The sequence below is a fragment of the Mesoplodon densirostris genome, chromosome 1 (assembly GCF_025265405.1).
Source record: "Mesoplodon densirostris isolate mMesDen1 chromosome 1, mMesDen1 primary haplotype, whole genome shotgun sequence".
Lineage (NCBI taxonomy): Eukaryota > Metazoa > Chordata > Mammalia > Artiodactyla > Ziphiidae > Mesoplodon > Mesoplodon densirostris.
This window is the reverse complement of record NC_082661.1, coordinates 121874964-121901216: the sequence shown is the minus strand read 5'-3', so window position 1 is coordinate 121901216 and position 26253 is coordinate 121874964. Positions and strand designations below refer to the sequence as shown.

Sequence of the window (26253 nt, the reverse complement as noted above, 5' to 3'; positions counted from 1 at the left end):
AAATCAGCTTTAAGACACTCAATTGTAGAATTATTAACCCTACTTCCTGATAGCATCCAATTTAGAGTAAAGCCCCACCATATTCAGCCCTCTTTAAAATCACCTAACACAAGCCCAATCCTTTCTAGTAAGTCTTTTCTAACCTTTCTGACAGCTTCTTAGTGAGACACCCCACAGTTCTCCATGGAGTGTGTACTCCCTCCCTAAAAACGTAATAAAACCAACTTGTTCAGCAATAGATGTGTTCCTGGTGGTGTCGGGGTGGAGGATTTTGACAGGTCTTAGGAATGTCAAGTTTCTCTCTGCATTTCTATTATTTCTTGTCTCAGATCATCAAAGAACAGCTCCCCTGGACTAAGTTTCCTGGTCCAGGCAGTAATTGCCAAGGTTTACCAAGCTCTTAGGACGTGCCAGGAGCTTTATATGAATTAACTCATTTTAAACTCACAATGGCCCTACGAGTTGAGAGGCTTAGTACCCCGTTTATAGATGAGGAAACTGAGGTACAAAGGTTACACACAACTAAGTGGCTGAGCCAGGAGTCCAGGACAGCCAGTTGAGCCAGTGCTAGGGCTCCAATGTCCACACCATGATGCTTCCCGCTGTACAGAATCACTGCTGTACAGTCACTGGTCACTGTGCCATCAGCCTACACTGAAGGGCACTATAATAAACAGCCCCAGGATATCACTGCTAGGTTTCCTGTAAGATCTGGAAGAATGCAGACCTACAGGAAGAAAAAAAAAATCTCCTTAATCACAGCACCAGAAATAACTGAGTTTCTTTTAAGTAACTGGATGTTTTTTCACCTAATGAAGACAGTAATTGTATAAGTCAGAGATTTCAACCTAATTTAAGACAGGTATGGGATGATTTTAGACTGAATAAACCTAAGCAAGAAAGACATTCTCTTTGAGTTTTACTTTCAATTTTACTAATGTGGTCAAGAGAGCATTCCTGGTTGGTAGTAAGAGGACTAGCATTTTTTTTTTTTTTTTTTTTTTTTTGGCCACATCATGAGGCATGGGGGATCTCAGTTCCCTCATCAGGGATGGAACAGAGGCCCCTGCAGTGGAAGCGCAGAGTCTTAACCACTGGACCACCAGGAAAGTCCCAGGACTAGCATTTCTTTATTTTCCCAGAAAGAGGGAGGTTGAGGCGCGGAGGCTTGGAAGGTAATAATTAATATCTAGCAAGATCTCAATAACTTAGCTTCATTTTATTCTATTCATTTTTGGTAATTACCTTCCATTTGTAGCCTACTACACTGATTTTCCATTTACAAGTGATAAAAAGATTTCTTTAAAAACTATTTCAGCAAAAATTTGAGTTCGTTTAAGGAAAAATGTTAAGTAAATAGTGGTACAGGGGGTAGGAGACCAAACAAGGAAACAAAAATCATGAAGGTGCTTTGGGAAACGCTGACTTCAGTTTCCTCTTTGCCTTAGATGCTGGCAAGTCGGAGTTTACTTCATGAGTCATTGATGTCAAGGGTACAGTTCCCTACTCCATGAATTTCTCCGTCTAACCTAAACCTAGCTTTATCTTGTCTCCCCCTCACTGTCCCCTCTGCCCTCTTGTCTTGCCACCTTACTTCCTTTCAGAAAAAATAGTGTGTGGGGGGGCGAGACATAATAAAGACTATCTCTTTGCTTTAATAACACCCGGTCCAAACAGTGGAAGTGACCCGGGCTACCCGTCCGCTAAGCGAGGGGCAGGGAGCTCTGGGAAAGCCCAGGGCGCCTCATTTCCTCTAGTCCGGGGAAGTTTTAATTCTTCAAACTGGGCTGGAACCGTATTTCTAAACCTGCTTGCGCAGCAGATTCTCCGGCTCTCCTGCGTCCCATCTCAGAGTCACTATGAGAGCCTGTTGCTGCAAGAAGTGCGAGTGAATTAAAGTACTTCAGTGGAAAAGTAAGGGAACCCCCCAGCCCCCGACGTCCCCCTCCCCCTCTCTGGCTATGCAGCCCCACGACCTTCAGTCCGCCTCCCTCTTTCCAATTCCTCGGAGCGGCGAGGTTCTCGAGGACCCCACGGAGGCCGGGCGGCGGGGGTCGAGGGCAGGGACGGAGAGAGGCCTCCCCACTCCCCGGGATTGGGAGGGGGATGGGCAAGCGCGGGAGAATAACGCCTGGGAGCCCGAGCAGCGCAGCCCCAGACTCCCCGAAAAGCCCGAAAAGCTGGGTACACAATCGCCTCTCTTTCAAGAGTTCTCAGGAAGTTTGGGGGAGGGGCGCTCCGCTCCGCTCGCTCCTGTGCGCGGGAGGGTGAGGGAGGACGACAGCAGCGGCAGGTCTCGGAGCTGTCGCGTCCCGCCCTCGGGCGGGCTCGGGTGCTCGCGGCGGCGGGGCCTGCGGGGCGCGGGCGCGGGGCGCGGGCAGAGCGCGCCGGGCGGCATGGAGGGACTGGTCCTGCTCAACGCCCTGGCCACCCGGCTGCTCTTCGTGCTACACTCGCTGGTTGGAGTCTGGCGAGTGACCGAGGTGAAGAAGGAGCCGTGGTACTGGCTGCTGGCGCTGCTCAACCTCTTGCTTTTTCTGGAGACGGCGCTGACCCTCAAATTCAAGCGCGGCAGAGGCTACAAGTGGTGAGCGCACCCTGGGTGAGGGAGGGCACGCCGAGTCCCCGGGCGCTGTCCCCTGCGGCACTCTCAGGCGGCCCAAGAGCCCGTCTCCCCGAGGATTCTTTACTGGGATGCGGACCCCCTTTGTCCTCGCTGGGAGCGTCGAAGGAGCGCGGGATGCTTGGGCGTCGCTTGGACACAACGGAGTGCCCCAGGGTACCAGGGCAACCCGGGAAAGGGGAAGGCTCCAGTTGCAGCCACGCGCCACCCAACCCCAGGTCTAGCAACTTGAAAGATGGGAAAAAAGAAGGGAAGCGCTTGCATGCTCTGCAGAAAGTGCTCCAAAGTGGGAGAGTAGTGGGGCGACGGGAGTGTCATGTGCTCTGCGTTCTGAATTTGGGGTGTGGTTGTGCACGGCTTAGCCTGAGTGCATGCAGTTATGGGAATGCCCTTCGCCGGGCATCAGCGACTTGTGTAAGGGCTTATGCACATTGGGCAGCACTGCGGGCAGCGCTTCCCGGGGTGAGAAGCCACTTGCAGCACGTCTGTGGTTTCAGCCGCTTCGCCGCAAACCAGCGCCAGCATGGCACTAACTTCAGGTGTCCTCGGAGCTTGGTTGCTTCCGAGCCTTGGTTAATGGTCAGCCCATCTTGTCAAATGTGTCATTTCTTGCTTGTTGCAAACAGTCTGCTTAGTTTCACTTAGATTTGTTCTATATCACCTTGGGAAGTTATCTTAGATATAAATGTGTGATTTTGACATTGGTTTCACTTAACCTGCTTAGATTCACTTAACCTGCTTAGATAACCTGCTTAGATCTTAATTTGCTCTAACTTGTACTAAGATGGTACTTTTGAGTTGAATGTGCATTTCTGAGCTTGTTTGCTCATATAAAGTTTATATAGCATTTACAACGTTAAAAAAAAAAAAAAGATGGGTTACGATGCTGGTGAAGGTACTAGCAGGCAGTGGTTCAGCCTTCACCTCAAGGAGCCAAACCGCAGACTCTTTTGTGATGTTTTATTTCCTCCCCAAAGACTTGGATGGCAATCAAAGAATTGAGAAAAAGACTCCCTGCCATTTACAAAGAGCCTCTACCTCTATGGCTCCACTCCCAGGAAATTTTCAGCCCAAACTTATCTGAGTTAGGCCTCTTTCAGTATTATTTTTTAAAACAATGAGTCTGTGTTTTCATATATGCCATATTTAAGAAGAATACCGACTGCTATGAGATAGAGGAAAATAGTTAGCCAATTCAAGAATTATATACATGGTGGCATATTAAGAAAAAATAAAAGAAAAACCCCTCTGGACAGTTTTACATATTAAACTACAAAAGGCTGTGTATTTCACGACAATCCAAGGGAGAGAATGCGTTGTCTCTTAAAATCATGTGAGTCTTGCTTAAATTTTCCACTGTCGAAAAATTTCTAGAACTACAATGAAGGAATTATTCAAGTAGAATCTTAATTTAATACAACAAGGATTGGAGGAATGTCACTGCCCCTCCCCCCATTAACAGCTTATCAAGCAAGAGAGATCTGAGGAACTTTCCTGTATGCCTTTCGGAAATCTCAAAGAAAAATAGTATTAGTTCCCCAAATAAGAAACAAAAGGGAGAAAAGTGTTCACCCAGCAAGCAGATCGCATGAGATTGATTTAGTTTTTACTGAGTAGCTTTAACGTGCTAGGGTAAAAAATATCTTCAGTAACAATGAGGATGAACTGTGAGGCTTAAATATGTTCCATGGAAAGTAGTCCTGCCACCAGCCATCATCAGAGCTTCTGGGAGAAATGTCAACCTCAGAAGAGGGACCAGCTCAACTGGCCCTGAAATATCCTCCTTCTTCTCCAAGAGTGAGGGCTTAGCTCACATTAAGTCAAAATACCATGCCAGTTGTGTAGAAATACTGTAGGCAATGGAACCTTCATGTCTGTATCACCATTGACCGCTGATTGACTCAGATTGACATGTAACTTAAAACTGAAAGAGGAAAAAAGGTTGGGCCAAAAACTGGTGATTGTCAATATGGCAAATTAAACAAGAAACTGGGGACATGTTTGTATATAGAGCATGGATTCAAAATCAGACAGATAATGGAGTAAAAATCTGGGCTTTCCTACTTACTTGCTGTGAGGCACTGAATAAGTTACATAACCTTTTTGAGTCTCAGTTTCCTCATCTATAAATACTTATCTCATAGGTTGCTATAAATTAAATGAAATAATATATGTTGATGGTCAATGAATACAAAAAAAATGGTCTTTTCTAGATCCTAGAGTTTTTCTTATTTTTCTTCTTATTAAAAAATATTCTGTGTCCAGTGGACATATTTTCTGTCTGTAAAAGTCAAAAAACTTTACTTGAGAGACCGGCCAATAAACCAGGGTTCAGGGCCAAAAAGCAGAAAATAATTCTCATCTTTATTTCAGAACACGCCCACGATGTATATTGTATATTATAGCACTAACTGAAAAAAATTTTTGCTGGCTCAATATCAAGATTACATTTGAGAGTTAGCAAAAAAAAAAAATCCTTGATAGACTTGGCTATTATAAAATTTCAGGAACAAATGAGTCTTTGTAAAATGATCTAAACAGAAATGTGATTAGTAATTCTTTGTTCTACTTATGTTACCAAATAAAACCAAGTCTACAAATATCGTCATTTTCGTGATGGACAAAGGTCACATGCTGTTCTTTCATAAGTTTGAGAAAAAAATCAGAAAGTGGAATGCTAAAAAAATATAGAAAATTATCCCGGATATAACATGGTGACACTTAAGAAGGGTTTGATTTGGGACATACTTCATTTCTGGATTGAAGTTTTCTGAGTGAGGCAAAGCATAATTTTTTGTTGTTTTTGAACGCTCAAAAAAGTTGTCATTAGAAAATCAAGGCTGATGGAATGAAAAAAAAGATAAAGTAAAAATGATGGCAGTATCTGTACCTCTAAGTAGGAAAATGTTACTACAGAGATCTTTATGTAGATCTACATAATATAAAGATATATGTATCTTTTTTTTTGGCTGAGTTGGGTCTTCGTTGCTACGCGTGGGCTTTCTCTAGTTGCGGCGAGCGGGGGCTACCCTTCGTTGCGGTGCGCAGCTTTCTCATTGCAGTGGCTTCTCTTGTTGCAGAGCACGGGCTCTAGGTGCATGGGCTTCAGTAGTTGCAGCACATGGACTCAGTAGCTGCAGCATGCAGGCCCTAGAGTGCATGGGCTTCAGTAGTTGTGGAGCCTGGGCTCTAGAGCACAGGCTCAGTAGTTGTGGCGCACGGGTTTAGTTGCTCCACGGCATGCGGGATCTTCCTGGACCAGGGATCAAACCAGTGTCCCCTGCATTAGCAGGCGGATTCTTAACCACTGTCCCACCAAAGAAGTCCCTATATATGTATCTTTTGATCCATTGGTCTTACATTTTTGACTCTACCCTATAGAACCAAAAGTACCCATATACAAAGACACACATACAAAAATACTAATTTTCATCTTGTTAGTGGAAAATAAAGCTAAAAGCAACCTGATTATTCACCAACAGATTGGTTGAAAAATTGTAATATACCCATACTATAGAATATTTTGCTGGTATTAAAAATAATGAGCTAGATTTTATCTATTGACTTTGAGGGATGTCCATGATATGTTGTCAGAAGAATAAAGTTACAGACTTATGTATATTATGCCCTCAATTTAAAAAAAAACAAACTTGTCAAAGAACTACCCTTTGTATCAATTGAATACATTGTCTATTTACTAGTCAAGAAGAAGAAGGAGGGGGAGAGGAGGAGGAGGAGAGGGAGGTGGGGAGGAAGGAGAAGAGAATGAGAAGAAGAAGAAGAAAAAGGAGAAGAGAAAGAAGAAGAGGAGGAGGAAGAGGGACAACCCTCTCATACTGAAAATCAATCAATCAATCAATCAAGGCCTGAATGGTGGACTAAACCCTGTTTACACATGAAGTGAAAATTTCTTTTCTGGAATATCAGATCCATGAAACTCCTTTAGACTGCTCTAGGCTAGTTTGAACATTGTTCCTTTTATTAAAATTTGCACCTGGCCCCAAATAAATCAAATCTATAGAAATCATGGTGCAATAAACAGTGCTATAGAGGAAAATGTGAAAAAAATTTCTTGAAATGTAGCAAACATATTACACTTGTCCAAAGAATGTTTCTTTAGTTATTCTTTGGATAGGAAAAATGGAACTAGAGCTGCTGAGCTCAGCTGTCCAGGGACAGGCAACATTACATCAACACTAAGAACTTGCCAGTTGGAGGAGCTTAATTTGTTGGAATCCTATAGAATAAAGAGGGTAAGCCAACGACACATTCCTTGTTAAGTCCAACAAATGTGTGCTGGTGGAATTTGGCCCGTTTCCCCTAGTATTTATTAATTTCATCTGCTATTCACTTACATTTCATTAAGATGGAAATTAGTATCACTGCTTTATTTTTTCTTGATTTGTTTTCTATTGTCTGGGCAACAATCCAAAGGATCTGTGAATTACCATTTAGGTACAGTCAAACAGAAGATAAGATTTCCAGTTGCTTTCTAGCTAATACTGATAAAATATTCCTCAGGAAATAGAAAAACGATCAAGATTGTGACAAATTTGAAGCCTGTTTACTTAAAAGCAGGTGGTATCTGAGAATAAGTAGAAATCTAAGTTGAATTTATTGATAAAACTGTAGAATTTTAAGCACTGAGCTTTCTTCATCAAAATTTCAAGAATACAAGGTAAATATCATTGAGTTAATAAAACACCTCACTTATATGGTCACCTTTCTGCATTGTCTCTTTCTCTTCTCTCTTTTTTTTAAAAAAATAAATTTATTTATTTATTTTTGGCTGTGTTGGGTCTTCATTGCTGTCTACAGGCTTTCTCTAGTTGCGGCGAAGGGGGGCTACTCTTCGTTGCGGTGCGCAGGCTTCTCATTGCGGTGGCTTCCCTTGTTGCAGAGCACAGGCTCTAGGCACACAGGCTTCAGTAGTTGTGGCTCGCGGGCTTAGTTGCTCTGCGGCATGTGGGATCTTCCCGGAACGGGGCTCGAACCCCGTGTCCCCTGCATTGGCAGGCGGATTCTTAACCACTTCCCCACCAGGGAAGTCCCCTCCCTTCTCTTCTATTAAGTTGAATCAGACAACTATTTGTTGACCTGCCTACTAAGTAAGCATGACACATGCTAGACACTGTGAAGAAACAGAAAACAGACACATTTGAGATTTTAAAATAAAACGTAGCATTTCAATGAAGTGTTCAAATGTGTGGGAATAAGAATAATTATGAATATTTAGCATTTTGTGACGTTCGGGCTCTTTCAAGTGTTTTACAGAACTTCCCACTTGATCCTGACAGCAGCTGTAGTTATTTTCTGTTTCTGTTTTTTCTCCCATTTTTAGGTGAGGAAGCTGAGGCACAGAGCTGTTAAACCATTTTAAGATCGTTGAGTTGGTGATGGGGAAAGCAGGGATGTTAAGACTCTGACAATTTAGAGGAGAAAAGGATGTGAGGAGGGGTGATGGGGCAGGGTGGGGACGTGGGTAGGGGATGGTGAGTAGGGAGGGAAAGGGGGCTTTACAGCATTTGAGCTGGAGGAGGAAAAGCAGATATGAGAGAGAAGAGTGCCAAGGCTGGGTAAGTAAAGGACATCCTGAGGGAGGTGAGTGTGGGGAAACGATAACAGATTTCTCTGGAGGAAACACAGAGCCTTATCATTCTTCATTCAGCAAAAATACCTGGAACATCTCAAGTGTGTTAGATGTTTTTTTTTTAGTGCCAAGAATACGGAGGTGAATAAAGCAGGTAAAATCCTGCCCTGAAAGAACTCGTATCTTAGTCAAGGGATTCAGAAAATAAAGTTAATAATAAACAAGTGTGCTGAGGGGGAACTGGATAAAGGCAGTCAAAAGGTACAAACTTCCACTTATAAGATAAATAAGTATGAGGGATGTAATGTACATGATTAATATAATTAACACTGCTGTATGTTACATATGAACGTTACTGAGAGTAAATCCGAAGACTTCTCATCACAAGGAAAAACTATTTCTTCCTATTTCTTTTATTTGTATCTGTATGAGATGGATGTTCACTAAACTTGCTGTGATAATCATTTCATGATGTATGTAAATCAAATCATTAATGCTGTACAACCTTAAACTCACACAGTGCTGTATGTCAATTATGCCTCAGTGAAACTGGAAGAAAAAAGCCAGGTGTGCTGATAAGTAACAATAAGCAGGTAAACAAATGAGTGATCAGAACTATGAAGGCCTAAGTGGGATGGGTTATAGAGGGATGGAGGCCGGGGGAAGGTTCCAGTGGGTGGAAAGAGAGATGTCTAGCTGGGGAGGCGACATGTGAGCTGAGTCCGGTAGAGAGAGAGAAGGAGCCAGGCAAGGGAAGAGCCAGGGAGACGGTGAAAGAAGTGAGAGGAAGAAGAGCTATGCGTGCTTTGGACACTTCTCACATCCTCCCAGAAGACAGAGAAATACTGACTTTCTCTTCTAGTCTTCATTGTCTCTTCTCCCCATGTCCCCTGCCTCCAAGTGAGAAATTCCTTCTAAATTTTATATTTTACCATATCTCATTTTAAAAAATTGAAGTATAGTTGATTTATAATGTTTTAGGCATACAGCAAAGTGATCCAGTTATATACACATACATACATACATACACACACACATATATGTGTATATATATAGTCTTTTTCAGATTCTTTTCCATTATAGGTTATTACAAGATATTGAGGGCTTCCCTGGTGGTGCAGTGGTTGAGAGTCCGCCTGCCGATGCCGGGGACACAGGTTCATGCCCCGGTCCAGGAGGATCCCACATGCCACGGAGCGGCTGGGCCCGTGAGCCATGGCCGCTGAGCCTGCGCGTCTAGAGCCTGTGCTCCGCAACGGGAGAGGCCACAACAGTGAGAGGCCCGCGTACACCGCCCCCCAAAAAAAAGATATTGAATAGAGTTCCCTGTGCTATACAGTAGGCCCTTGTTGTTTATCTATTTTATACACAGTAGTGTGTATCTGTTACCATATCTCATTTGAAACATCATGTATTTGAAAATGTCTGGCTGGCCCCCAACTAAAAACAGGAAAGATAAATTAAACATCAAAAGAGATTCCATCCTAAACTGATTGCAAATTCAAACCAATTGTGTAAAAAACTCAGTGAAATCTGATTTGATTAATCAATTGTATTTAGACGGTTCAACAGCAGAAATGAAAAACCTAGACTTGACAGGTATCATATGAAGTCTGATCTTGAACAAGTTTTGAGCAGTGTAGAAGAGCTCTGTAGGATTATAATGCTGTAGTATTTGATACTATGTATCTTCCTCTACCAAAACTGCTTACAAAAACGCCACAGAGGACTTTGGGAAATAAAAGCACTCTTCTCCTGATCTTGTTGAGTATCAGAGAGGATGAAATGAAGGCATTTAGAAGGAGACCCTGTGATTTCCATATGGCCAGCGTGGGCACTGGAAATTCTCCCAGGAGATAAACTGTTTCTCTTCTTATTCACATTTGCTGTCCAGATTTCCTGATATCTCTTCTTAACTTTTTAGTTATTCCAATAACACTTTCCACTGTGCATTGGACTTATCAGCACTGCCTGCAGTGTACATCCAGAGCTTTATAATATTCATTATCTTCACATGTGTTTGTGTGTATGCGTTTTCTATCCTGAGCCTTGAGCTCAATGCAAAAGGGTGACTTAAATTTGCATCCTTTTTGTAGGCATACACTGAATGTTACCAGCAAATGACTTTGTTTTTAGTGATCCGAGTCATGGTTTAGGAGGAAGAGTCTTAACCTATCTTGAGTTAGTACTATGCTTTGCTCCCAAGAAGAAGTCATATTTTCTTCCTTTATTTCACAATGAACTTGGGATCAAATCAATAATTATGGCTGCATTTAGAATGGGACCCCCAGGAAACTGAACCACTGAATGATGCCCATGTTTTTCTCCACCAGTATGTTCAAGTGAGACATTTAAAACTGAAAATTAAGGCTATAATATTTTGTAACTTCGTGTACTTGACTGGGAGAAAAACAAAGTACAAATTAGTGTGGGCAGCTCCCATGAGTCAGTGTATATGTGTATATCCCTACTTCTAAATTTCAAGCATTTCTCCTTCTCATAGCAGTGACATTATTATGCATACAGCATCAGGACGAACCTGAATAGCTTCACTTTTACAACAACGGAAAATTCACCTTTACATAGAGGTTTATTTTCCCCATGGGCATTTCCCTCCCTACTCCAGAAGTTCCTCTAAAGTACCAATATCAGTCGTGTTAGACCTGGAGTGTATAAATCATTTTGTTAAAGAAAACCCGTGGTTTTTAAAAAATAAAGTTTTTTTTTAATATGCAGGTATGAAAAAATGAACTTTCTTTGAAACTCACGTTAAGGATTGTTAACCATCCACAATTTTAATATAAAATGCCAAGGTTGGGCTGATTTTGTTTATTTTTTCTGAATATAAACTTACCACCCATAGTTGTTCAGGGAGAGGGGTTATACTTTATCTTTGGGTTGTCTGACCTCCAAGAGGTAGCTGGTGTATGACTGGCTTAATGTTGTATGCTTATTAGAATAAAAATTAGTAATTCTTAGAAAAAAAAGAAGTCCTCTCTATGATGGATGCCTCTGACAGCCTTGGTTGGGTCCTACAAGAGTCCTTTGCTTTCTTATTTCCCCAATTGAGCCTCCTGTTCCACACACCTATTTTATTATTAGCAATAGCCTCTTAATAAATTGGCTGCGCTATTTTCTGACAGTCTGTTAATAATGGGGATGAGGATGATGATGAAAGTGATGGTGATGGTGATAATGCAGGTGGTAACAGTTACTGATTATTGAGTACTGACGATACTCCTAGCCTGCTGATGATACTCCTAGCCTACTGACGATACTCCCATTCATTATCTCATGTAATCCTCACGACGACCCCATGAATTCGTTTTCATCTTTATTACTATTTTATGATGAGGACGCTGCTGCATAGCAAGGCTAGATCACTTATCTAAGGTCACGACTAGTAATAATAAATCACAAAAACAATTCCTAGCATATGGTGAGCCCTCACTTTTATTGAGCCAGGCTTTTGCACTGAATGGATTACCTCCTTCACTCCTCACAATAGCCCTCGTGCTACTATTCTAGCTCCTACTTGCAAATGAGGAAGCCAAACTCAGAGAAGTATTCCCATGCTCCATTAAACTCCATCAGCCTGTTTGTTGTGATCTGCATTCAGTAACCAAACTGGGTTTTGCCTGTGGACAGTACGACTACATACATTTTGGGGGTCAAGGATTCCCTACAGTAGAGAAAGGGTCAAAGTATTTACTCTGTTTCAAAATTGGGTAGGTAAGTCTCAGGTGACTTGCTAATGAGTACTAGGATGGTTTTGCTTAGAATGCAGAAAATTTCAGACTACACATGGCCACGACTCAGAGACACTTGCACAAGCAGACATCCCTGTAAAATCAAAGCAGATGCAAAAGAAAACAGCAGAGGGGAAAAATTCTAGAGTGTCTTCATTTTTGGTCCTGAAGTGAAGAACCAAGCTCTTCCACAGAACAGAAATAAGTACCATTGTCTTTTATAGAGTGAAATAAATTGAAGTGTTATATAAATAACATCCATAATGCATTTAATCCTCTGAGAGACCATTAAAATTCCTGTAGTCATTAGTGCTTAAGTTCGCTTGTTCATTAAACAATCATTTATTATAGTAGGTGCTGTGATGGTGTTCTTGAAGGAATATAAAACATACGCAGTTATATGAGGACAAGACAAAACAACAGTCTGAGAACCAAATACTTTTCCACAAATTAAGTCCAAGAGTGCAGAAAGGCTTCAGAATAAAGATACGGTCTGTATGGTAGACTTATTGGACATGGAAAGTTTCTCAGGTATGTGCTTTATGTCCTAGCCTTTGAAGTGGCTGGTGGTTTTACAAGAGTGGAGAGAAGAGAGAAGGGCTTTTCAGGTTGAGGGAATATCATGATGGTAATACACAGGGTTTCAGTTGGAACCAGTTCATTTACGAAGATGTCACAATTTTCTTTGCCTCAGAAATTCTATGAGAATAACAGTAATGTAGATCCTAAAAATCGATGGATATTTTGTCCCTATAGCTCGTTTTGTCATCCTGAAGCATTTTCTTGAGGTTTGAATGTAAGCAACTTCAATTTTAATGGAGTTTGTTCTTGCTTTAGATATCCTCTTGGAAATTCTTAAGTGAAGTATGTAATACTAATTTTGCTAGTGGTTGACATTATACTTTGAGAATGTTACCTTATTGAAAAAACAATCAAAAACAATGAACAAAGAAAGTTATAATTAAGAGCCCTAGTATTCAGCTTCAGAAGTATTCTCCTTTTTACAAAACCTAGATGTGGGCATTCTTCAAGGGCTTTGGAAATCTAAAGAATGATTCCACTGCAATAGGTATTCCTAACCCATTTGAAGTTCCTCCCTGTCTCTTTTGTTCTCGTTATTAGTCTGCTCCCCTATAAGATCCCAGACAAAACAAACCCATCATCTGATCTTGGTACCTATTGAAACATACACACCCCATATTCAATTTTCCATTTGTGGGGAGTTCTCACCAGCCTACGGCCATTTGGTTGCAGCCTCCCCACCCCCAACCCTGCTCCTCCCTTATGGGCGGGCACCGGCAAAGGGCTCTAGGAGGGAGGTGACAGATTAGTGATTTTCCAGGCATTTGGGGGTTGTGTGTTCTAGAGGAGCACTGGGTGCATTTTGAGGGGTGGCAGAGAGGTAGGTGCTATCTGGAGGCTGTCGTATTGACCACCCTTACCCCCTGTGCTAACAGAAAGCCCTCCTGAGCAGCCCAGATGGAAACTGTGGCTGTTAAGGCCCACTTCAAGAAACCAGGCTACAAGTAAGGAGGCCAGACAGTCCTTAAATTGTTAGACACGGTTTAGGGGCTCATGAAAGGATATCTTGACCTAGTTTCTTGATTTTCATGAAAATAAGCCTATTAATATAAAGTGCTCCAGAAATTTTGAAGACCCTCGAGGCTGTTTAACGTTGAGGTTTTGAAACCTGGGTCTAGTATATCCTGACAACTCCATGCTGCCCTTGTAGAGTAGGAAATACTGAGAAGTGAAATATAAATAAAATCACAGTTCGCATCAAAGTAATTTTGGAACATTATTTTTGCTCCATTTAAATATTATCTATCTTCAGATTTATGCATGTAATTACAAGATTAGAATCCTCATTGTTTGCAGAGAGAAAAGCTACATAGGGTAGTGGGTGATATTATGGTTAATTTTTCTTCTATTTGCCTACTTCTATTGTTGTATGTTTCTAAAGTGAATAAATGTTACTTTTTCAATAAGAAAACAATAATAAATATCATTTTTGGGAAGAGGAAAATGGAATCCTAATTCTAGGCTAGTGGTGAGTTGAAGCAGATATCCATTGCAGGGCTAAATTGCTAAATGTCATGACATAATCATTTTGTGAAAAACATTGTCATGTTGAAATGACAACTTTGTATGACAAATGATATTTTATATTTGGATGAACTGAACTGAAAATAAAGCAATGAGTATAGCTCTTTAAGAGCTCAGAACAGTGTCTAGCATGTAGGAAGACCTACAAACATATTAGTGAACAAATAAGTACGTAAACAAATAGAGAAAAAACATCCTTTAAGATGGTGCTCCTGCTGTATATTTAGAGAGAATTGGTGTGTTGGCTAAGGGCTGTGAAATAAAAAACAAACAAAAAAAATTTCTGTGGAGAAAAATTATCTTCAGGAAGGCTTCAATTTAGAAAAACTAGTTGAGCAGAGGGAAAGCAATTTGGCATTAAAGTATTAATGTTGGGCATCTTCTATATTGTGATAGGGTAGTGATAGTTAGAACTGTAATAAATCTGAGTTTCCAAGGGTAGGTAGCTCATCGGTAATCAGGTATTATCAATTTTGTAAAAATATCCCACCTGGACATGCCTTACTCATTTAATCATATATTTATCAGTTTTTGTCAGTCTATGAATAGTGTGACATAATTTTATAAACAAGCAACCAGAAACCTGATTTATTTCTGAGATGGCTAGACCCCTCTCTGGTATTAGTGCTTATGGTTGGCATCTACTTACTTTTGATACAATTAAGACATGAAAACTGGAGTAAAATGGTTTTCAGCCCCTAAGGAAAGGCATGCAATTTGGTTAATTACCCAGAAAAAGGTGGGATCAGGCTTAGTTTTTAATTTTTAGAATTCACATTCTCCTTGGGTCCAAAAATGAATTGCATTGACCATGAGCTACCAAGAATATGACAAACCTTCAAAATAATAAGTAACAGCTAAATGTCATCTTGAAATATTAAAATCCTTCGCAGTGGCAAAAAATACCAAATTTATACAAGAACAGAATAATTAGTTTCCTTCAGAAAAACTCCTTCTGATAAGAATCAATTTATGATGATATTTCAAAAAGAGATTTCTAGTCAAACCAGCAACAGAGTGTCAAGAAAGTCAGGATTATAAATCAACGAGGACCTTATGAAATCACTAACTATTTGGGGGAGCCTACCATGTGCCAAGCACTGTGGAAGGAGCTGAGGGCATAATGTTGAGCAGACAAGACACAGCTCTGTGCTTGTATTGGGTTGGCCAAAAAGTTCGTTCATGTAGTGAATAAGCTGTTCAATAAAGGTCTTCATGAAAATGAAAAACGTCCTTTATTTTTACTTAAAACCGAACGAACTTTTTGGTTAACCCAATATTACTCAGAATCGCTGGGAGACAATTAGTGAGCACAGGTACACATACACATATACACATATACATATATATAGTTATAAAATTTGAAACTGTAAGGGGTGAAAGTGAAGAGTGTTATATATAGGACAAGCGTAACAAGGAGATCTAATTTAGGCTGGAAGGACAAGGAAAGTTTTTCCGTGGAGTCCTATAGAGCTGACATGAATTTTGAGAAGGAGATAATCAGGTGAAAAGTGAGGGAGAGAGGTATTTCAAGGGGGAGAAAGACATGTGTGAAGGCCTGAGTTAGGAACCCACTTAGCTTTTTTCCAGAACTGAAAGAAAACACCATTATAGGAGCACAGTGAGGAAGAATGTGAGCAACAGAGACCAAGAGGTAGGCAGGGCCCTGATGGCACAGCATTTTATAAGTCATGATGAGCAAACAGCCCACGCCAACCGGGACTGTGTGAGAGTAACTGCCTTAACCGTGAACGTGAAGTTAGACATGATGTCCACAGCACTGCAAACAACTTCCCTTGATTCAGGGAGTCTTAAATAGGTTTGGTTTTGAGAACCATAGTTTAAAACTGGGATTGGTTTTAAGTTATTTGAAGAAACAGTCTTCTAACCAGGTATACTGTGGGTCCGCTTTAAGTGTAGGTGCTGAATATGTGGCCATGAGTGTATCTGCAGAGCTGAGCCTGGGTAAGGCAGCAACTCACATGTATTGAGCATGTACAGTATCAAGCTCATAACACTGTCTTATTTAATCCTCACAACCACCCTATGAGGTGGGTATTATTATACCCATTTCCATAGACAAGGACATTGAGTCTCTGGAAAGGTAGTGACTTTCCAAAGATGAATGAATAGAAGAGGCAAGATTCAAGTTTGGGTCTCTCAAGTTCATGAAAAGTCTACCACAGTGTCACAGTTCCTCAAGGGACACGGCAAGAGGAGCATACTTGTTACCAAACCTGCTGAAACGGGAATAAAATGTCCTTGTAGATGCCAGCAGCCTCCATTCACTTCATTTGCTCAATGTTCCTTTATTTATAAATTCAGGCATTCAAGCATTTAAGTATTTGCTTAATAAACATTAATTAAAGACTTAAAAAGACACCTGAGACCACTGAGGAGGGGAAAAAATGAAGGAGAGGGAAGAGGGAAGGGACATAAAGATATATATGACTCGGGATCTGTCTTCAAGGAACTTACATTAGGAAAGCGAAGTCATACATACACATAACAAGAAAACAGTGGAGAATGTGTTGGGTCACAAGAGAAATACAAGTTAAGATTAATTGCTGCCATTAATTCCTATATTGCAAAATACAGGAAGGACGCTGATGGGTAGAGATGTAAGAGGAGGGCTTTCCAAAACAGGTAGTCATAATTTAAAGGGATGTTTGCTCCAAAAACCATGTCAGGGCCTCTCTTCTCAGATGGACCAAGCTGAAGGGGCAATAGAACCCTTTGCTCTTAACAGGGACCCATGGTCCAATAAAACATATGCGACATATGGTTGAAATGTCTTCTTCATGTCCCAAATAAAACCTATCATACATGTTTTAATACTTCTCTAGATTATAGAGACTTTTATTTTCTCCATTATTAAAATAAAAAGAAATTTCAGTTGTACAACTACCACAGCCTGCTAAGAGAGAGAGAGAGAGAGAGAGAGAGAGAGAGAGAGGAAGTAGGGAAGGAAGCTCCTGATTCTCATTTGCTATTGACCACTTTGCAGACTAGGCATTTCGTGGTAATTCTACCTGGAAGCCTTTGGAAATTCCAGCAAATCCTCTTAGGTGTAGGGTTAAGAGGGTGGGAAATAGGGAAGACTACGGACTCATACGCTCTTGAGCTGAATACGATTAATTCTCGGGTGTTCAATGTGATTCCCTCTTTCCACCCCCTTTTCACTTACATCAAAGAGGTCTGATGAAGAGGGGCTGAAGTGAGGGAAACTTTCTAAAACGTTCTGTTTCATTTTAAATACACAGCAGGTTGAAACTACTGAGTTGCTCAGCTTGATAGAATGTGGTAAAGGAAGAGGAAGGGGAAGGGGAGATAAGATTAGATAATGGAGGCTTTGGATATCAGATAGGGAATTTAGATTTTCTGTAGTAAGCAGCACAGAAAATCCTGGATTTGGAAGTTTTTTGTTTTCTAATATAACTAGATTCCTAATTAGAGGAAATATGTTGAAACAGGATAGTATTTTTTTCCAGTTATAGAAGTAAATCTTATGCATAGAAGATGTTAAGGGTTTTTTTTTTATTCTTAACCTCTTTCAAGAGCTATGTTATGTTCAGTCTATAGTTTCCCTAGATTATTATTGTAACAGTATTGTTAGGGGAGTTAATCTCAAAATTAATTCCAAGAGAGTCAACAAAACTGCATTCCAGCCAACATTTGATGTATCCAAACAGACATTTACATATTCCGACTGTCCCTCCAACCACAATTCATTTCCTTTCCCAATTTCACAAAGGAAATATTCTCTCCTGATGTTTCCCTTGATATGGAAGGTCAAAGAATTAAGTGTTCCTTTTCTTTTTGAAAGCATGTTCAACATAGGGGCTTTTGATATCTTGCTGCAGCCCAGCCATCGTCTAAATCAGATTTTAATAATATCATGACCCATACCTGTTTGTTTCAAAATTATTTTTTGCAGGAATTCAAGGTAGGGTAGTGTGCATTTAAATACTGATTTTTTTTAACATCTTTATTGGCGTATAATTGCTTTACAATGGTGTGTTAGTTTCTGCTTTATAACAAAAGTAAATCAGCTATACATATGAAATACTGATTTTTTTAAAAGATTCTCTTTCTTTTGCCCTTTCTCCCTTCTCCTCAGAAGTTGAAAGGAGATATTAATGAAAAGGTGAACAGCCTTTAAAAAGTCCATTCTAAAAATTTTCCTGCATTTAGGTTTGCTCACTTCTTCCCCCACTGGATTATAACAGTATGAATTTAGTAGCATTTCATCTCAAACAATTCTATTTTTGAGCAATTAACATTTCTATTTTTCAGGTCACTTTAAACCATCACATATGTGTACTAAAAGTATTTTAATAAAATTATATTGACTTACAATTTTGACTTTAAGATGATAAATAAAGCAAGATTCCAATCTAAATTAAATGCAATCGGAAGAAATAAATTTGGAAAGTATGTAATTTTCATCTTCTTTCAAATTTTTAAGGACATGTTTTCATTGCACAATGTCCCATAATATTAGTAGTAGCTACTTGTTATTGAATGCCCAACTCTGCCAGGCGGTGCTTTATAGAAAGTACAGTTGACCCTTGAACAGTATGGGTTGGAACTGCGCAAGTCTACTTATATACATATTATTTTCAAGAAATACATACTATAGTACTACATGTCCCATGTTGTTTGAATCTGCGGATGTGGAACTGTGGATACAGAGGACCGACTACAGAGTTATATGTGGATTTTCAACTGTGCAGAAGGTCAGTGATCCTAACCTCCATGATGTTCAAGGGTCAACTGTATAATAAAAATTCCTGTGAGATAAATGTGACAGCTGTGGACTGAACTGTGTTCCCCCCAAATTCATATGTTGAAGCCATAACCCCCAATGTAACTGTATTTAGAGACCGAGCTTTTAGGAAGTCAGTAAGGTTAAATGAGGTTCATAAGGGTCCTAAAATAATAAGATTAGTGGCCTCAAGAGAAGAGAGGGGCTTTCCTGGTGGCGCAGTGATTAAGGATCTGCATGCCAATACAGGGGACACGGGTTCGAGCCCTGGTCCGGGAAGATCCCACATGCCACGGAGCAACTAAGCCGGTGCACCACAACTACTGAGCCTGGGCTCTAGAGCCCACGAGCCACAACTACTGAGCCTGCATGCCACAACTACTGACGCCCACACTCCTACAGCCCATGCTCTGCAACAAGAGAAGCCACTGCCGTGAGAAGCCCATGCACCGCAACGAAGAGTGGCCCCCACTCATAGCAACTAGAGAAAGCCCGCATGCAGCAACGAAGACCCAATGCAGCCAAAAGATAAATTTTTTTAAAAAAAGAGGGTCTTCCCTGGTGGCGCAGTGGTTGGGAGTCCGCCTGCCGATGCAGGGGACACGGGTTCGTGCCCTGGTCCAGGAAGATCCCACATGCCATGGAGCAGCTGGGCCTGTGAGCCATGGCTGCTGAGCCTGCGTGTCCGGAGTCTGTGCTCCGCAACGGGAGAGACCACAGCAGTGAGAGGCCCGCGTACTGAAAAAAAAAAAAAAAAGAGAGAGAGAGAGAAATCTCTTTCTCTCCTTGTGATGTGTATGCACTTAGGAAAGGACATGTGAGGATCTTGAACTTCTGACCTCCAGAACTGTGAGAAAATAAATTTCTGTTGTTGAAGGCATGCAGTCTGTGGTATTTTGTTATGGCAGCCTAAGCTAATATTTGACTGTTCCCATTTTGTGGATGAGGAAGCAAACAGAGGTCAGTGGCAACAGTAGCATTTGAACCTGATGTGTCTGACTACAAACAAAGGCACTCTCTTTGAATTGCCCTCTGAATTTTGAGTCTGAAAATAATTAATATAGATAGCTCTTTAAAAAAATACCAAACCCTTCATCTGTTGTTTGTTCGTATAGGCATACCTTGGAGATACTGCAGGTTCAGTTCCAGACCACTGCGATAAAGCAAGTCACATGAATTTTTTGGTTTCCCGGTGCATTTAAAAGTTATGTTTACACTATACTGTAGTCTTTTAAGTGTGCATTGTTTTAAAAATCAATGCACATATCCTTGATTAAAAAATGCTTCATTGTTAAAAAATGCTAACTATCATGTGAGCCTTCAGTGAGTCTTGGAAGTAACATCAACGATCACTGATCACACATCAGCATAACAAATATAATAATAATGAAAAGGTTTGAAATATGTGACACAGAGATACAAAATGAGGAAATACTGTTGGAGAAATTGCGCTGATAGACTTCCTTCACGCAGAATAGCCACCAACCTTCACTTTGTAAAAAATACAATATCTGTGAAGTGCAATAAAGCAAAGTGTAATAAAAGGAGATGTGCCTATATTTTTATTTGCACTAGGTTTAGCAGAAACACACAAAGCCAGTTGATTTCGTTCAGTACATATCATCTGATTTTTGTCTTTTTGTACATTATTATTCGAGCTCTCAGAATTTCAGGTTAATGTTGAAAAATGTAGCCAATCTTCCTGATAGTACAATGTTCAAAAATCCAAGATTTACTATTGCTGTATTTGCTTTTTGTAAAATGTATTAAATGCAAAATATCCAGTTTTGTGCCTGAAACTAATTGGCAGTATCCCATTAAACTATATTAAAATTAACATCTATTAATTGGGTTAGAAATTCAGTGAGAATGACAGCTGCTAGTGCCTTTTACAGTTACTTTGTTTCTCTATAATCCATATGGCAGGAATCACATAATGCTTTTTCCCCCTTAGAAATAAACACTTGAGATAAAATGATCTGACTCAGTGTGGTCAGGGTATGTGCACTTGTTTTCTTTTTAAAAAATTTTGTAAAAGCTGAGCTATCTTTTTTTCCCTCTTTCACAGGTTTTCACCAGCCATATTTTTATATCTGATTAGCATTGTTCCATCATTATGGCTTCTTGAAATGCACCATGAGACCCAGGTATGTCCTTTTGGAAAGTAGGGAAGTGGAATACTCAGCAATAAACTACATTCATATTATAATCCAATTTCTGTCAGAAATGCACTTTTCTAAGGAACTCGAGTTATCAAGATTTGAATAAGTTAAGAGGCCTCAGCAAAAAGGAAGTGAATCCATGATCTGTACAACCCCATGAAAATGTTGCATTCATTTAAGACTATATCATTCATTAACAATTTGGGTTAGAGATCTTGTTCTTAAGACTTCCCCTCCAATATGCTACAGTTTACATGGGGATATATATTTTGGTTTTAACCCTTGCAGCTTCAACGAGTTATTGTGCTAAGAACGGGCAGGGCTCAGTCATCTAGCATCCTATAAAATGACACTTTTAGGGACAACGAAAACAAAAAAGAAACCCCATCATCTGTACTCAGCTATACAAATACAATCAAACTTGGAGGGGCTATTTGAACTAGTCTGTCTTAAAATACAGGCTTTGCAGGTTACAGGAGATTCACTTTTGAGGGTCCTATCAACTGTCTCAGTAAAATAGGAATTTCACCCTAGGGACCCGAAATAAGGGTAAAGGAGAGGAGCCAGGGGACCCACCGTCAGGAAGGGTGGGCTCTCTGTTTTAAGACCACAGTGACCTAGAAAACAAACAGTGGGTTCCAATAAGAGTCCCTAATCTATATTAGGGAGATACAGAGGGAGGTACTGATTTTTAAGTGAGTTGCTTCTTGCCTGGGAAACCCTAGGTAGCAGACTCTAGGCTGGATTCGGTCATTGATTGCTGTAAATGCTCCTGTACAACACTGGGGGGGCCAGTTGGCGAAGTCCATCAGACTGCAGCCTGGACTTCACATCTTCAGGGTGCAGGTTACAGGTTCATATGTTTTACAGTAGTTATAATATTATTTTAGGACATTTACTGGTAAAATCTGTGAGACTGTTTCACAGATTTCTTTGCTACAGTTGGTCATTTTATAGCAAAGTTGAGCCTCCAATATATGTTTCAGATATTCAAACCTTATCTGGAAAATGCTTGCTCCAAATTTTAGGCACACGGGGGAATTTAGTTCTGTAGACTATTTCTGAATTCCACAAGCATGTACCAATGATGTAGGCATGAAGAAAACATTTGTCTGCCTAAATCTCCTGTTTACAAAACACTGAAGTCAAAGACTCTCTATATGTTTGTAGCAAAAGTATTTCTGTCACAGTAGATTGGTTGGTTCAAGTTATCATAGCTTTTAAAAACTGTACCATAAGGATTAGGGGACTGTTTCAATTTCCTTACTACTTACTGCTTTCAAGGATATGAAAATAAGCTCTGGTGATCTGAATCATTTTTTTCCTTCACATCTAACGTGGCTATCATCCACAATAACAATTCATTTCCCCAAATGCTTTTATAATATAAATGCATTGCACAGTTAATTGATATACAGGTCCAATCCTATTACAACAAATAGCATGCAACCAAAAGCTCTCTTTTTAAGAAAAAAAAGATTTTTGAGCCCTGGGCAGTACCTCTCTAATTTTCATACTACAAAAGAAATTGGACCTTTAGCAGTAATGGATTTGACTCATTTTGACACTGAGAATTAAAATGAATGCCCAGGGCCTCCCTGGTGGCGCAGTGGTTGAGAGTCCGCCTGCCGATGCAGGGGATACGGGTTCGTGCCCCGGTCTGGGAGGATCCCATATGCCGCGGAGCGGCTGGGCCCGTGAGCCATGGCCGCTGGGCCTGCGCGTCTGGAGCCTGTGCTCCGCAACGGGAGAGGCCACGGCAGTGAGAGGCCCGCATACCGAAGAAAAAATAAATAAATAAATAAATAAATAAATAAATAAAATGAATGCCCAGTGATTGAATTGGGCAGGGTGGGCAGAGACAGAAGTAGAAAAAAGTGAGAGAGAGACAAAAAAGTACTGGAATTGCGTTTAAAGAAATAAGAAATGGCAGAATAAAGGGAGGTACAGAAATTCTTAGTCCATTCATGTAGGAAATTTTGGTTATGATAATAATCACTTTTTTCATATAGTCCCTTTATTTCGAAGTATTTTCAGACACATTTTCTCATTTATACACCCAGCAACTTCTTAAGTTAGACACGGTATATGGATTTCTATTTTATAGAAGAGGACCCTGAGACTAAGAAGGGTTAAGTAATTTTCCCAAGGCCACACAGCTAATCAACCACAGTTCTGGGGCTTAGAACCTGAGTCTTGACCCCTAGCGCATTAAACCACACTGCCTTTCTCAATTATGTGTTCTATATGTTACAGGAATTTGCATCAAAATCATCTGGATTTTTCATGATGGGAAAGGATAATTTAATTTCCTTTCACATTTTCCCTTTACTCTATACCCTAAATGCTCTAACCTACGACTTGGCATTTGAAAAACATCCTGACCTATTTCATGAAAACATTTCTCCTAGATGATCAATTCTGTACCTTCATTTCTGAATCTGGCTGGGTCTATCTGAATGGAAACAAAATGCTTATGACAACAATTATGACCTTAACTCTTAGTCACGTCTATTTATGAAGTGGCACAATTAAAGCAATGGAAATTTTCTGGTCTTGATGGTGTCACAGTCTGGTTGACCCAACGGAGTACTTTTGAAGCTATTAAAAGTTTTAAGACATAGCCCATGAAAAAGTGACTTGTTGGCACCCAGATCATCCACATAACTCACTTATACAATGCTGAATGTAAACAATATTACCATAAAAACAATACAAGTCAGGTTAGGTCTTAGGAGTCAAACCCACTGTTCTTTGCAGTCCTAAGGCAGCTGCCACTTAAAGGAAAGTCGCATCAATTTATAACAAATAGAGTTCTAAGAATAAAGAGGGACTCAGGTCTTTATACCATAACATGAACTACAAAACTATTTGCTATCAAGCTATCTTATGCTGCAGTATAGATGACGATTTTTTAAAAATAACAAGATGTCTATGGATTTTCAGTGATAAGAATGTAAAAAAACATATCAGGGTCACCATTTTTAATATACAATCTGCTTTCATGCCTGTAAAAGAAGTGGTCAAATTTGTTTCCTATTGAACATTAGGTTCTTAGATAGAGTCACAAAACTCCTCTGCAATGAGGATTTGTTGCCTGGTTCAAAGATTTAATTTGTTATCTTTATTATCTTTTCTCGGAGCCTTAGCTTCACAAAAAAAAAAAAGGGTACAAACAACTGCATTTTTGTTCTTAGAGTTATGGCACATGGCCATTTTTCTTAATTATTCTTGTCATTTCACCTGTAACACTAGTTGTTTTGATGGAAGGGAGGAAAAAAATAGCTTCTTGACAGACTTTCTTTTCTACTTTTCCAAGTAGCTCATAGAATGATCGATGAAGTATCCAGAATAATTAAGAAAAATACACTTCTCACAATGTTAGCATTTAAAAAATAATTTCTCTCTAAATCCAAATGTTTGATCATGTGTATGTGTTTGTGCGTGTGTATGTGTTTCAAAAGTATGTTTGCTCTGCAGATGTTTTAAAAAAAATCAACCTTATATATATATATTTTTTACCCATTTATGAAATAATCATTGGCTACAGTTACATTTTCAAGCACCACCCCTTTCCTCTCTTATGTACTTTTTTTCTTCCCTTTCTGTACCTCAGATTCCCAGCACCTGGCTGGATAAAAATCATCCACAGTTCACTTGTAGAAAATTGCATGCAAAATGAAAGAACAAGAAGGGGAAAAAGTGCCATTTATTTTAGGTCTATTGCTAAATTTTTTATAAACCTAAACTGACTTCTAAAGTGACACAAGATGTATATGTTGGTGGGTGAATATGTTAAGTTATTATTATTTTGGGGGGGTTGTTACAGTGCTTACCAGGCATGATTGAAAGTAATTGGATTATCTATATTAGCAAAATGGTATTTTAGATAAAGAGGCTCTGGACAAGAAACAAAATCTTAGAATGAATGCTTTGACCAGGATCATACATGCTTTCATTGGTTGTTGGTTTGTTTTATAATTGTTCCAGGGTTCAAGGAAGGGAACACAGTGATCAATCCATAAATTCTCCAGCTCTCCACAATGAACTCAGAGCATCTACATCCTCATAGACTTGTGGAAAAATAAGACATGTATAGTTGACTCTTTTCTCATATTAACTGAAAAGTGGTTTTCTATCTCAAGCCTATATTCTGATTTTCAGAAATGTTTATGCATACTATAGAAACGTCACATATTTGCTCATAATCTCTTAGACACATTGAAGCCATCTTAAACTCTACCTACTGTGATATTTTTTGACATACTGCTTTTTAAAACACTTCTTAGTATTGCAGTAGCCAATCTGAAGGAATGTCAAAGAACAACAGCACCAAAGAAGACTTCAATCAAACTCTGTTGTCAACTGAACAAACCAACAGAGCGGATGATCTCATTGAGACGGTGAGAGCTTTCTCACTGCATATTAAAGGATCTAGCAGATCACCTTTTCACTTGGTGAGGATAACATACTCTATACCTTTCAGCTCATTCTTTCCTAGGGAAATCTGCCAGTTGTTTGGCTCAGGAATTCACAAGATAATTGTATTTAAAAATATTATCAAACATATTTAACTTGCATAATAGGCATATATATCTTATATACATTAATAAATATATTTAACCTGCAGTATTAAGGAACCTTTAACACTTAGATCAGACAGTCTATGTACAAAGAGAGATACATACATTTGTGAAGAAATGATATAATGGAAAGATTGGGATCTGCCCTATATATTTTTTAGGTGTTTATGTTAATAAATCAGGGAAGGTTTCCAGCCAAAATAGAATTGCTTGTTTGTTCTTCTCATGCTTGATATTTGGCAAACTAACCATGACCTATTAGAAAATGATATACTGGAGAGACTCAAGGCCAAGGCCCCTACCACTGAACCATGTTTTCAACAATAAGACAGGCTAGTGATTCTGTGAGGTTTAACAGAGCTACTTCAAGCTTCAATCACAGCTTACCCAGATCACTTTGAACAAATCAATCTCACTGTCTCTCAGTTTATCATCTGACAATTGAAAATATTAACCCTGCTAGTATGCTTCCTCCAAGAATTAAATAAAATGTACGAGAAGTCTCAAAGAAGTGTGCAAATGAAAGATTATTGATCTTCACTCATGGCTTCAATCAGGTTAGCATCTTGCCTTGTCTTTTATCCTCCCTTAAGCTTTACACTTGACATCAGCACGTGATCAAGAGGGGTAAATAAATTTTGCACAAATATAGTTAAGTCACGTGTATACATC

The 26253-nt window shown here is 39.7% G+C and overlaps 1 protein-coding gene across 1 annotated transcript in view; it reads left to right on the top strand.

Moving 5' to 3' along the window:
• Positions 1 to 2396: 2396 nt before the first annotated feature.
• Positions 2397 to 26253, top strand: part of TMEM26 (transmembrane protein 26) — a 42969-nt gene continuing 19112 nt past the window's right edge. Inside the window, exons 1-3 of the mRNA XM_060090370.1 lie at positions 2397 to 2587; positions 20905 to 20983; positions 25288 to 25401. Of these exons, the coding sequence (XP_059946353.1) occupies positions 2397 to 2587; positions 20905 to 20983; positions 25288 to 25401 (384 nt within the window). The remainder of the gene's footprint in view (positions 2588 to 20904; positions 20984 to 25287; positions 25402 to 26253) is intronic.